This window comes from Aulonocara stuartgranti (assembly GCF_965226115.1).
Source record: "Aulonocara stuartgranti genome assembly, chromosome: 5".
NCBI lineage: Eukaryota > Metazoa > Chordata > Actinopteri > Cichliformes > Cichlidae > Aulonocara > Aulonocara stuartgranti.
The window spans coordinates 38,181,721-38,195,532 of NC_138943.1; the positions used below are offsets into that span (position 1 = coordinate 38,181,721).

Sequence of the window (13,812 nt, forward strand, 5' to 3'; positions counted from 1 at the left end):
CCTGGGAAGGCCTTGGTGTTCCCCTAGAAAAGAGGCTGGAGGAGGTCTGGCCTTCTCTACTTAGGGTGCTGCCCCCGCGGCCCAGTCCAGGATAAGTGTAAGAAAATGGATGGATGGATGGAATGAATAATGGCCCAATTTCATTGGCCGGGGATTTGGGAGGACATGCACCAGTGACGCTGTAACTTAGGTGGTAAAGCAGGTCGCCTACTAATTATTGGTTCAGATACTAATCCTATGTTGCTCTCTGATGCATCCATCGGAGTATGAATGCATCTGAATGTTAGATAGAAGGCACTTACATAGAAATAGCATATAAAAAAAAGTGCTTATGTGAAGCAAGATGTGTAAACCGCTTTGAATGCTCAGAGTAGAAAAGCGTTATATAAGAACCAGTCCAGTCCATTTGGTGTGCATCGTACTCTGATTGTGAGCTGGTGAACCAGTGGGCCATTTCAAAAACACCCAGTAGTGTTAAGGGTACTCTCATTCAAGCGCACTGGCATGGACCAGCATGAGGACTACTGTTCCCTTCACGGTCTTTTTGAACTCCTCTCTCTTTGTTATTTCTCAAGTTTCTCATGTTCCTACTTCCTAGTGTTTCTATCATTTGGTATAGCTACATCTATCACTGGTGTCATCCTCCTCTGCTTGTCCACCTCTACTATGTCCGGTTGATTAGCCATCAGCTGTTTATCAATTTGTATCTGGAAGTCCCACAGGATCTTAGGTTGGTCAATCTCAACTACCCTTGGGAGGCAAGACAAGGGTAGTTTGACCTCTGGACCTCCAGGCCATACCCAGCACAGATATCCCTGTATACTATGCTAGTCACTTGGTTAGGGCATTTCATGTATTCCCTACTTGCGATTATCTTGCGCCCTGCTGTTACTTGCTTGTCTTGGGGGAATCTCTGCACAGCCTGCACCTGGGATCTTTTGCTTAGAGTATGTTCCTGTGCTGTCTTGATTATTTCCTCTGTGCTTTCTTTGAGTCTAGCATTCTCTAGCCATTGTAGGATTTCTTGACATCAGCTATGTCTTCTATCTGCCAGTGGTAGATGCGGTGCACAGACCTGTCTTTCCATAATAGTCCCCTTCTTGCTCCTCTGCATGTGCCTGTTCATGCTAACTACTATGATGCCTGACAGGAGCTTCCATGTTGAGCTGAAGGTTATTTGTCGGTAGTTGGATGTGACCGGTGCAATATGGGGATCCGTGGGTATCAGGACTGTCTGTCTTTCAGTTAGCCATTCTCTGTGTATCTCATCCATTAGCGGCTGGTTCATTTGTGCTGAGAGACATTTGTGGAGTGTAATTAGCTTTGTTAACCAGTAGGTTAGAATCATGTTAGGGCCTGGTACTGTGTAACTTTTCATGCTTGAGACACTTTCTTGGAGATGTCTGCCACTGTGATGGTTACTGAATCCTTTTTAGGGATGTTACTGTGGTCTGCCACTTGCCACTAAGCAAGAGAACAAAAACAATTTTTGGATAGATTAAACAAGATTCCGGTACAAGATTATCTGGTACCTGATTGATGGGAAGAGAAAAGTATGGAGAACTAAAGGAACAACATTATCTTTCCAACATGTTGAAGGTGTTATGGCATGGACATGTATGGCTGCATTTGGAAGCAGGTCACTACTGATGATGATAATGATGTGACTGCTGATTGAATTGGCAGGATGAATTCTGAGGTTTACACGGCTATGCTCTCTGGCGGTTCAAACCTTCAGGTACAGAAACAGCCAAGTATTAAGCATTTAGTATAGTTACTTATAAACCCCTGAAAATGTGGGACTATTGCTGGAAACAGTTAATTCAGTACTTTTGTTGAAGGTCTTGAAGCCTTTACTTCATTTTTTCTTATTTAAAATTCCCTGTTGTTATGTACAGAGACATAAATTACACAAATTGTGTCAATGCCCAAACTTTTATGGGCCTAACTGTAGGTGGACAGCAGCTATCATAACCAGAACTGTGCACTTAAGATGAGCATATTAAGGACATCCCAACTTGTTGGTGTCAAAAAATTTCAAATACAGTGGAACCCCGACATACAAATACCCCGTTTCACAAAAAATTCAAGTTACGAAGGCACTGAACGTCAATATTTTTGCCCGTGTTACGGCAAAATGCCCGAGTAACAAAATACGCTGGCTCTGATTGGCTGAGCCTACAATGCCCACAATGCCTTTCGAATCATGTGACAACCCCTTGGCTTCCGTACTTGCGCTTCGCTGTTCCACTTGAATGACATATTGTTGTTCTAGTTAGCAATTAGCCTATAGCCTATCGTACAGCATCGCCTCAGTCAAAACGCGCGATGGATGCTTTGGCTTGTGAAAATTTTCGATTTAAGAAAGACCCTCGGGAATGAATTAATTTCGTAAGTCGGGGTTCCACTGTAATTCAAAGCATAAATAAAAATGGGAGTTTTCATGTATGTAATCTCCAAAGTCTGTATCCCACATTACACAGCCAATACATTAATTTGATTTTGACTTCAATAAGAAATGAAGGTAGGCAACACATTAAATTAGGCTGACTATTTAGGACACTATACCATACAAAAAGAGCAAAATAAATTACATTTTGTTGTTATGGTGGTGTTATAAATACGTTTAGTCTCAACTGAAGCCTGCCTCCTCAGGGGCTGCTACTTTCCTTACTTCTACTTTGTTGTTGAGGGTGAGTGCTCGAAAAAATTGGGGACCATCCCAAATAGAGAGCTTTCCCTGAGTAACTGAAGCTTGGATTATAGACCAGAGAAGAAAGTTGTATGACAGGACAACTGGAACAATATTTGAACTGTTATAAAGGAATCATATTTTCGAAGTTAATGGACAGCCAAAGATACTCTATACAAGAGAAGCACACAAAAAACATAGAAAAGAGATTTTAAAGGGCAGCAAAGTAGGTAAGAACTGTCAAGAATTATGAAAAATGGTGTGTATAAAGTATTTATTGGCAAACACTACTGTATGTTTCCTCCTACCTGTTGATCTAGGTAATCCAGGTTGCGCTGGAGCTGAAAATCTAATATATCCTCCTGAACCAAGCAGCAGCATTGGTGGCAAGCGTGGAAATCAAAAAGACAAATATTGTATAGATAGCAACTCTTTATCTTATTATTTTGATCTTATGATGTATTGTTTTAATAAATGCATATGCAATAAATATATATTTGTAAAGTTCCTTTAAAAACAAGACCAAAATGTGAAAGTCATCCTTAATGTCCCCTTTGCATATCATTCCTAGTTTATTTTTCACAATCACAAATACAGTGTATTAATGGTACCCAATCATTGCTTATTATCAGTAGATACCCAAAGCCAAGGTAACCAAAATGGATCAGACATCTCTACTTGGACATACAGATAATTAATGCCAGACCCCACAGCTGACAGCATTTACAATACAAAGTTACATATGCCACAGCATGAAGTGCATTAAGTACAATTTACATACTTTTGCAGCACATACCATTTTACTGTGAACAGAAGGGGAAACAGGGTAGTTGTGGTGGTATAATCCTTGGTTTAATGATCTCCTATCACCATGGTAGTTATACTAAAGGCAGTAGGGAAGAGAACATAGAAAGAAGAAAGGACAAAATAGAAGTAAGGTGAGTGAGAGTGTTAGAGTGGTGTTAGATGAATATGGTGTCACTATATCAAAACTGGAGAGTCTTGATTTTATCTCTGCTGACTTTCTGTATTGATAAATGTTATTCAAAGACTTATCAAACATTAGTTTCTCAAAGCTACACACAAACACAGTAAACCGGTTCACCTTTGGGGAGCTGAAAGATCTTCTCAGACTGTAGACTGGTGGATAGATTGCATCTTCATTCATCCTCCCTGAAAACCGGTCAAAACCATTGGATAGTGATCGAGCAGGTGAGGCATAGGTGCATGACGCTGGTGAATAGGGCCGCCTCGATGATGAGGATGGTGATCTGGGCACAGACTTGGAGCGTGGCTGAATAAACAGGCTCCTCATGGATGTTTCCATTCCACCATAGTACTGTGGCCCCCATTGGTCTTGGGGCATCTGTTTCCTGTACAACCGGTGGGGTTCATCCCTCAGAGAGTGTCGCTTTTGCTCAATAGTCCATAGTCTGTCATAGCCCCCCACAGCAGACATAGAGCAGATGCTGTCTGGTCGGACCCCTGGTAGGTACAAAGAGTATTCGTCCACAAAGTTATAGTAGCCAGCTGAGACTTCTTGGTTCACAGAATAGTAAGAGGGTGGCCTGAAAGCACAGGAAAAATTAGAGAATATTTCCGACATGAAAAACTATTTGAATGTGTGAAAGTTTATCTTGGTCTAGTTCTTCTTTAAGAAACACAATAGGATAAAGACTAAAATTACATTTTTCCCTTTTTAAAATACACATTAATTTTTATATATATACATTACATTTTCATAAAACAAATCAAATTAAGTCTTTCTAGAAACACAGAAAGGAAACTTACTCATGAAATAGCAGTTATAGACAAACAATACAAAACAGAAAAGATGAAAATAAAAACAGTTGAAAGGTTTTATTTAATTATGGGATCTTTGAAATTAGTGTGATAATATTTTTTTGGGATTAAATAAGAAGTGTGAATAATTTGGTTAGTGCCAAAGGTGTCTGAAAACTATAGAAAATCATTTGAGAACCAACACTTCTTCAAACAGCCTTACAAAACAAGTTGTGCACTGCTTTAATATTTGTTTTTGAAAGGTTTTCTATTCCATTAAAATAATCAACAATAATGTATATAATCTGTATTTCTGATAGTTTACATTATTAGTGTGCACGTAATTCAATGATCACTGTGCCAGTGTAAAATCATAGTAAATAACTTATAATATTTGAAGACCTGGAGACACAAAGAGCAGTTATATTTCTTCTCTTCTAAATTGAGCTACCTGTTGATGTCTTCTTGCGAGGCCATGCCCCGCCGCTGGTTGACCCACTGTTGCAGTTGAGCCATTGAGCACTTTCTTTGGGCCAACCTCTCTGGAGCTGTCCTTGGGACAAAACCTCTCCTCAGCACCACATTCTCCTGTTGTTCCCTGGGCTCATATGATAAACCAACACCTGGCTCTTCATGTCCCTCAGCTGGTTGATGTCCATTGTGGCTGTTGGATGGAGGGGGTTTACTACTGCTGTTGAGGGGCATGGCACTAGGAGGAGGAGTTGTTCTTCCCCCTTCAGCTTCTTCACTTTTCCCTTCCATTCTATCATTTATGTGAGAGCATAAGTGTTGTGTTTGTGAGTTATGAGGCTTTGTCTCCATGCTGTGGTTGATAAAATCTTGGTGTTTCCTGGGTATTTGGAAGAAAAAGAATGAATGAGAATTAGGACAGCACTGGATCTGACACCAAAAGATCAAGCAGAGTACGGCACCAAAGAGTCAAGAGTCACTGTTACCGATATTACCCCACTTATTTATTTAATAATAGTAGTTTCTGTTGTTGCTGAGTCCTTGGTATGTGCCAGGGACTTGTCCTGCTCCAGGGCCTTTCCGTAGGACATGCCTGGAATAGCTCACCTAGGAAGCGTCCAGGAGGAATCCTAGTCTGATGCCCAACTACCTCAACTGGCACAGAAGCAGAAGTAGAGGAGCAGCCGTTCTACACTGTGTCCCTCTTGAATAACCAAGCTCTTCACCCTATCTCTAAGGGAGGGCCTAGCCACTCTTCTAAAGAAATTTATTCCACTTGTGTCCACAACCTGATTGTTTCATCCACTAATGAGAGCTTGTGACCATAGGGTGAGAATAGGAACACAGATTGCCTGGTAAAAATACATCCTCGCTTTTATTCTCAGCTCTCTCATTGCCACAACAGAGCTCATGTGTTGTATTATCTCATGTTGACAGATAACGTGAGGGAGTGTTCCATTCTCCCCTCAGTTGGGAACAAATACGTGAGATACTTCAGCTCCACTGCTTGGGGGGTATAACTCGGCCCTGATCTGCAGTCGGTGCTCTGCCCTTTCAGACTTGGAGGTGTTAATTATTGTTCCCGCCGTTTCACACTCGGCCACAAAAAGCTCCAGTGCAAACTGGTGGTCACCACCTGATGAAGCCTGAAGGCTATCACTTAGCTATGTCTAGATATTTTTTCACAGTCAGGTTCCACCATCACCCATTGCTGGCTGACTTCTGGCATGGTAAGTGGTATGTCATAGAGATATGGGTTTTGGGTCACTGTTTATGTGATGGCATGCCACATCTGGCCAGATTGTGGCTTGGTTTATGTGGCCCAGGCTCATAGGAAACAGGACTGGCCTGGATCCGGCATCAAGTTGGCACTTCTGACTGACTGGTGTCATGGCAGGGTGTATGTCAGCCAGATGTGGGCCAGGTCTGGCAATGATGTTTAGTTGGAGGCCAGGATGGGACAGTTCAGGAGGCCTCCTGGCCTGGCCTCCTGTGTTATCGGGCCCCAGGCCGGCCACCTGAACTGTGTTTCGGACTCTGCTCCCCTGTGAGTTTTGTGTGCCTTATTTTGGGACTCTGGGGCCTCCATCTTTGGTCATGGCCCGGTCCCTCCGTCCTGGGCCCCCTGCCGCCCGCAGGTGGTGTGTTTCTGTGGCTGTCGGGGGCCAGCCCTTGAGGGGGGGGTACTGTCATGGTCCTGTGGCCATGACTCAGTGACTTTGTGTTTATGTTCTTTATTGTTATTACTTTCATTATTATTCGTGGCTGTTTGGGGATGGTTTGTGTTTGGGATTTTAGATACTGGGTTCTGGGTTTGTGCTCCCTCTATTGGTCCCTGGTGTTAGTGTTCCCCTGTCTCGTCAGGTTAATCAGGTCCAGCTGTTTCCCCTACCTGTGTGTGATTTCCCAGTGTCTCTCTGTGTACTTATAGTGTGTGTTTTCCTCTGCTCCTCGTCGCGTCGTCTGTGTTCATACCCTGTGAAATCCCCTGCGTGCTCTCCCTGCTGTTCTCCCTTCATGTTCAGGTTTGCCACTCCTTTGTGTAGTTTCTCCCAGTTTAGTTCGTCCTGAGTTCAGTTTTTGCCATCTCCACTTTATGTTTGGTATTGTCAATAAATCACCCTTCACGTCTGAAATAGTGCTGCGTTTGAGTCCTCCTTCCACTCTTCACACGGCCGCTGACCCGGACCGTGACAGAAACCTGGCTTACAAAATCAATTCCTGACAGACATCACAATAACGGCTTTTCTGTTGCGACTGCCCCAGGGTGGCGGTTTTGCAATTTATGTAAAAAAGTTCCTAATTAAGTTCAGTTCCGTAATCTTAATTATGCAAATTCTCATGACCAATGATCAGTGGGCTGGTTTCAGTCATTATGCAAATGTGCTGTTTATAAGATTGGGGAAACCTGCTGAGACTGAAGAAGTCACTTGGATGAGCGACAAAACGTTTCTCCCACAAAACGCTACGTCCAGATGAACAGAATCAACTTTTTGGAGGTTTTCAAAGGCTATTTTATCACCATTGTGGGCTGTTACAGACACCCCTCGGCTAGTAGTGAGGCTTGAATTTAATTTAGTGAAAAACTATCTACATTAGATTTTGATGAAATTGTGCTGGCTGAAGAGTTCAACTGGGACTGGTCGTCTTCTGCCTCAGACTTTTTTAAATCTATGTGTGATTCATACAATCTCACACAACTAATTTACAACTCATCCAAATCCTAAATGCCCATAAAAGTCGTCACTTATAGATTTAGTTTTAACTGACACGCTGTAAATACTGTAAATATTCTCACACTGGGTTTTTTGCAAATTATATCAGTGACCACTGTCTGATAACTGTAGTCAAACAACTGAAGGTCCCAAAATCGAGACCACAAATAGTTTTTAAATAAGATTTGAAGCATTTCTGTGAGCTTCTTTCGAGTTTTATGGGACTATAACTGGAATAAAATCCACCTGATCACTGATGTTGAGCTCAGATGGAATTATTTGTATGGCAGTTTTATCAAAATTATAAATAAACATGCCCCCATGCGCAAATTTAGAGTAAAGTGCAGAAACAACCCTTGGTTTTCTCCTCAGCTATCCAGTCTCCTCAAAAAAGGGATGCTGCCTGGGCTCAGGCCAGAAAAACTCAGTCTGAAGCGGATTGTCTGATTTTTAGACAGCTCAGACTTCGTTCAACCTCCATAATTAAAAAGGCCAAATCAGAATTCTGTCTTTAAAAAACAACTAAACATCTGAATGACCCTAAAAAATTCTGGATATAATAAAAAAATGAAAAATAAGAAAATCTTCTCATGGGGACATAACTACCAATGAGTTGCCAGTGTGCACGTTAACAGAAAAATGTGACATCTTAAACTGCTTTAATGGGCATTTTCTTTCATCAGGGTCTTTATTTGAATCTTTCTATCCAGATTTAAAACAGCTTAATCAACAGAAGTCTCTCTGCAACCACTCAAAATCAGTGTGATTGTTTCTAATATACCTCATAATGATCAGTTATTGCATTTTTTTAACATTTGTATGGGATATTGTATTTATTTTAATTGTTATGTACTTATGTGGTACATGTATTTTTGGCTTTTGCTGGTAGGTCTCTCTTGGAAATTAGATTTTTAATCTCAATGAGATTTTTACCTGGATAAATAAAGGACTAATGAAAAAAAAACTATAAACAGAATTGGTGACAAAGAGCAGCCCTGGCAGTCTAAAAATACACCATAAACTAGTCTGATTCACTGCCGGCAATACAACCAAGATCTTCCTGCAGTTGTACAGGGTCTAAATGGCCTCCATCGACTGGACAGACACCCTGTACGCCCAAAGCAGCCCCACAGGTTTCCTCCAGGGACCTGGTCGAATGCCACAAAACACATGTAGACTGGTTGGGCAAACTCCCACACACCCTCAATTGAAATTAGCTTTGGTCAAAATAATAACTATTAACAGCATTCATAAATTTAAAAAAGCAAAAAGATAGCACCCCCCCCCCCCCCAAAAAAAGATAATAAAAATAAAGCAAAGTGAGGTAAAAGAAATAGAAAATCAATAAGACATTGCTTGAAACCAACAAAAGACCAGCAAAAATTAGATGGAACACAAGGTAAATACAAGAAGTAGCCATAAAATTAAATAATAGTTAATAGCAATAACTTGTCACAAGGAAAGAGTTACTGCCCCAAGTGGAGCAGTCCACATATCTCGAGTCTTGTTCCTGAGTGAGGGGAGAGTGAACGGTGAGATTAGCAGACCGAATGGGGCACCATTTGCATCTGTTGTGGTGAAGAGAGAGCTGAGCATTAAAGCAAAGCTGTCGATTTACCAGTCAGTCTACATTCATACCCTCGCCTGTGGTCACATGCTGTTAGTAGTGGACGAAAGAATGAAGTCAAGAATACAACTGGCAGAAATTTTTTTTTTTTTTCGAAGAGCGGCAAGACTCTGCCTTAGAGATGGGTGAGGGGCTTGGTTACTTAAGACGGCCTTGGAGTAGCGCCACTGCTCCTCCACTTCGAAAGGAGTCTGTTAAGGTGGTTCAGGCATCTTAATAGGATGCCTCCAGTATGACTCCTAGGTAAGGTATTCTGGGTATGTCCTACCAGGAGGAGGCCCTGGGGCACACCTAGGTTTGCTGAGAGATTATATCTCTCGCTAGCATGGGACTCACTTGGTGTCGCCCTGATTGAGCTGGATGAGTTGATGGGCATAGGAACTCCAGAGCGATAAAAGCGCACTGTAGGTATTACAGGTACTGCACTGCAGTGGTTTGTATCATATCTATCTAATATACTCCAATTTGGTTATGTAAAGTGAGAGTCGTCTTCACACACTAGGGTTAATAATGTAGTTCCACAGGGTTCCATGCCCCATTAGAGCACTTCGCTCTCGCTCATTGCTACGGGCCATTCGATCCCTATACAACCGTTGCAAGAGCTTGGTTCGCATTGCGGGCAATAAGTCGGACTCGTTCCCGGTGGGTGATGGGCTTCGCCAGGGCTGCCCTTTGTCTCCGGTTCTGTTCATAATTTTTATGGACAGGATTTCTAGGCGCAGCCAAGTGGCGGAGGGCTTTCGCTTTGGTGGCCTCAAAATCTCATCTCTGATTTTTGCAGATGATGTGGTTCTGTTGGCTTCATCGGGTGAAGGCCTCCAGCTCGCACTGGAACGGTTCGCAGCCGAGTGTGAAGCAGCGGGAATGAGGATCAGCACCTCCAAATCTGAGGCCATGGTTCTCAGCCGGAAAAGGGTGGAGTGCCCACTCCGGGTCGGGGATGAGTTCCTGCCCCAAGTGGAGGAGTTCAAGTATCTCGGGGTCTTGTTCGCGAGTGATGGGAGAAGGGAGCCGGAGATCGACAGACGGATTGGGGCTGCAGCTGCAGTAATGCGGACGCTGCACCGGTCCGTCGTGGTGAAGAGGGAGCTGAGTGTAAAAGTGAAGCTCTCAATTTACCGGTCGATCTACGTCCCTACCCTCACCTATGGCCACGAGCTGTGGGTAGTGACCGAAAGAACGAGATCGCGGATACAAGCGGCAGAAATGAGCTTCCTCCGAAGGGTGGCTGGCCTCTCCCTTAGAGATAGGGTGAGAAGTTCGGCCATCCGGGAGGGGCTCAGAGTAGAGCAGCTGCTGCTCCACATCGAAAGGAGCCAGCTGAGGTGGTTCGGGCATCTGACAAGGATGCCCCCTGGGCGCCTCCTGGGTGAGGTGTTCCAGGCATGTCCCACCGGGAGGAGGCCCCGGGGCAGACCCAGGACACGCTGGAGAGATTATATCTCTCGGCTGGCCTGGGAACGCCTTGGTATTCCCCCGGACAAGCTGGAGGAGGTGGCTGGGGAGAGGGAGGTCTGGGCCTCTTTGCAAAGGCTGCTGCCCCCGCGACCCGGCCCCGGACAAAGCGGATGAAGATGGATGGATGGATGGATGGATGGGCTCTCGCTCTGCAGACCTACTTGTTGTTCCTAGAGTATTTAAAAGTAGAATGGGAGGCAGAGCCTTCAGTTTTCAGGCCCCTCTTCTGTGGAACCAGCTTCCAGTTTGGATTCAGGAGACAGACACTATCTCTATTTTTAAGATTAGGCTTCAAACTTTCCTTTTTGCTAAAGCATATAGTTAGGGCTGGACCAGGTGACCCTGAATCCTCCTCTCCCGCGTTACACTGCAATAGGTGTAGGCTACTGGGGGATTTCTATTATGAGTATTTCTTCTTCAGTCACCTGTTCCACTCACTATGTGTTTATACACCTCTGCATTTAATCAGTATTAGCACTAAGCTGTTAATCTGTCCAGGATGTACCCTGCCTCTCTCCGTGACCCTGATAAGGGGGAGAGAATGGATGGCTGGATCAATCTTTAAAATATGAAAGTGATCTGTGACATCAACATTTCTAAATTGTGAAATGGTAAATGGCCTGTATTTGTATAGCGCTTTACTAGTCCCTAAGGACCCCAAAGCGCTTTGCACATCCAGTCATCCGCCCATTCATGCACACATTCACACACTGGTGATGGCAAGCTAACAGACACAGAACAAATACTCACTCAGATCTTGTAATATATGATCAAAAACATTCATTTTCTGAGCCACATAAGTCTATTCACCTGCTAAGTTGCATCATTAAAATATTATTTTCATTTCATGTCAAATTGTGCCACTCAACTCTGCCACTATTTATTCTGTAGTAATTCACAGCCTTGGCTCTTGTACTGTGTACTGTAGTTAGGACTGATAGAGATCAATAACCAATAACCAAGAGATCAATAACCAAGTTGTCAATTCACTGGTTTTAGGAAAGGAGTCTGTATTTGCTGATAAAAATGGATCTGCTATGTGGTTACAATTATGCCCTGGCTATGGCCTTGGGGATAAGTTGACCTTTTGTACATTTCTGCTCTTTTCATGCAAAATAACAACATGATCCAAATTTTCCATTTATCTCTTGCCTGGCTTGCATTCACACCAATCTGACTGGAAATCTGGATAGGTTCAAATGAATTGGCCCAATAGACTATGGCTGAATATATACATATACATATTTTCAAGTGCCATGTATAGAGATTGACAGACCACGTGACTTTCGCACATTGCATTGTGGGTACGAGTGGCAACAAAATCAAAACACTGCATCAAGCGCTAGCATTTCCAGCACAGGTAATCGTTATTTCTGCGGTTTTAATCCCTACTTGCATTTTATTTGCCCCAAAAACTGTTATGTACAAAACGAAGGAGAACACGGCAGCTCCGTACAAAGACAGACGTGACGAAAAGGCAAAAAAATGTACGAGGAAAAAAATCAAAGGAGTGAAAGGGTAAGACCCATACAAGCATACAGAGTGGAGTAAGGACGTTAGCGTGCTGCCCAACTTTCATCACGCAAATATTTATTATTATATGGTCCTAAGTGTGAGTGCATACACTCACTTACTTACTCACTCACTTACTTTGGTGATTTGGACTATTCCATTTCACAGCTGTTGTTAATTTTTCCCCCTTTATCTCCTGTACAGGTCAACGCAATCTAGTTGTCGTTTCAGGTTGTAGTGTTACACAACATTCTCAGATCTATTAGAAATAAAATTAGTGTTTTGTAATTCATTCAATTATAGTCTTTATTTGTAACTGGCATTATTGTTTCGTTCTATTATAGAATCTTACAAGAAAGAGGCAAAATTGTATTCCATCACGCTTTATTAGCTGCTTCGGTGAAAAACAAATCAACCATGCAACAAAAATAAGCCATTGCAAAACAACATACTGGAAAACAGTTATTCATCAATTGATTGCTTCAATACAACACTTGGGCACATATATGCAGGACTTTTCGTGGCTGTTTTGATATCGCTCTCTCTCTCTCAAATCTCGCTGTGGTAGCAGCTTTAAACTCGGTCTGACCCAGGTTGATAGAGGGGCCCAGTCTGGATCACATTCCAGCATTTTGTAGGCTGGTTTTCTTACAAAACACAAGAAATAATAGCCCGCAAAGCCACAGTGAACAAAGCAGCATAGCGCAATGAATTCAATTCAAATCAATATAAGACTTGATTGTAACCTACATCAATAATTATGTTATGATAAATTACGTAATAACTACAACAGAAGACTTACCTTTGTGGAAATGCTTGGAGCAGACTAACATGTGAGCTGGAGTGTTCTGGGACGTTATAGTTGACTCTTCATATTACTGTGAAGCACTTTGGTGTGCCTTCGGGTTTTTAAATGTGCTATATAAATAAAATTGTATTGTATTGTATTGTATTGTATAGTTGGTCTTCGAATGGCTGCAATCCAGGCCATCCGTCGGCTCTTTGTTACTTCAGAAACATGGCTTAAACAATTTCTCTTCCACGACGCTTCCCGTGAGTGTTATGCGACCGGATATTGCAGTTTATACTACAACAGCTTCTTGCCATTCTTTGTGTTTCTTTTTATGGCTGTGTAACTGTTTTCACGTGAAAGCCTGCGTGCGCTAGTACCGCTTGCCACTCGTACCCACAATCCTTTGCGGTTTTACCCCAAAATGATGTCACATTTTCAATCTCTTTATAGCTCCATGCATGTGTGTGTGTAAACCTGTTTCTTGGTTGACTAGTGACCTCAGCAGCATCACTCAGGGCTCTGATCCACTCTTCCTGTTCTGCATTGCTGTCTGTGCTGAAATAGTATGTCCTGGTCCCGACATGCTCCACCTGAATGCAAAATCAAATAAACGCTTTAAATTGCCTTTTTCACTTTTCTCCTCTTCCTTCCACACCTGCAGAGTGAAACAAAGAGATGCAACACATTCAACTCAGTCTCAAACTGTCATGGTCTCCGTGCCTGCCCGGCCGGCCCCACAAAGCTACATGTGCTGTTTTGGTTC

At 42.8% G+C, this 13,812-nt stretch overlaps 1 protein-coding gene across 1 annotated transcript in view; it reads right to left on the reverse strand.

Moving 5' to 3' along the window:
* The window catches only part of plekha6 (pleckstrin homology domain containing, family A member 6), a gene marked incomplete at its 5' end in the record, with an annotated part of 74,976 nt that overhangs the window by 41,376 nt on the left and 19,788 nt on the right, over positions 1-13,812 (reverse strand). The window contains 5 exons of the mRNA XM_082532646.1: positions 3,001-3,054; positions 3,489-3,575; positions 3,798-4,260; positions 4,926-5,324; positions 13,524-13,639. Coding sequence (XP_082388772.1) covers positions 3,001-3,054; positions 3,489-3,575; positions 3,798-4,260; positions 4,926-5,324; positions 13,524-13,639 — 1,119 coding nt within the window. The remainder of the gene's footprint in view (positions 1-3,000; positions 3,055-3,488; positions 3,576-3,797; positions 4,261-4,925; positions 5,325-13,523; positions 13,640-13,812) is intronic.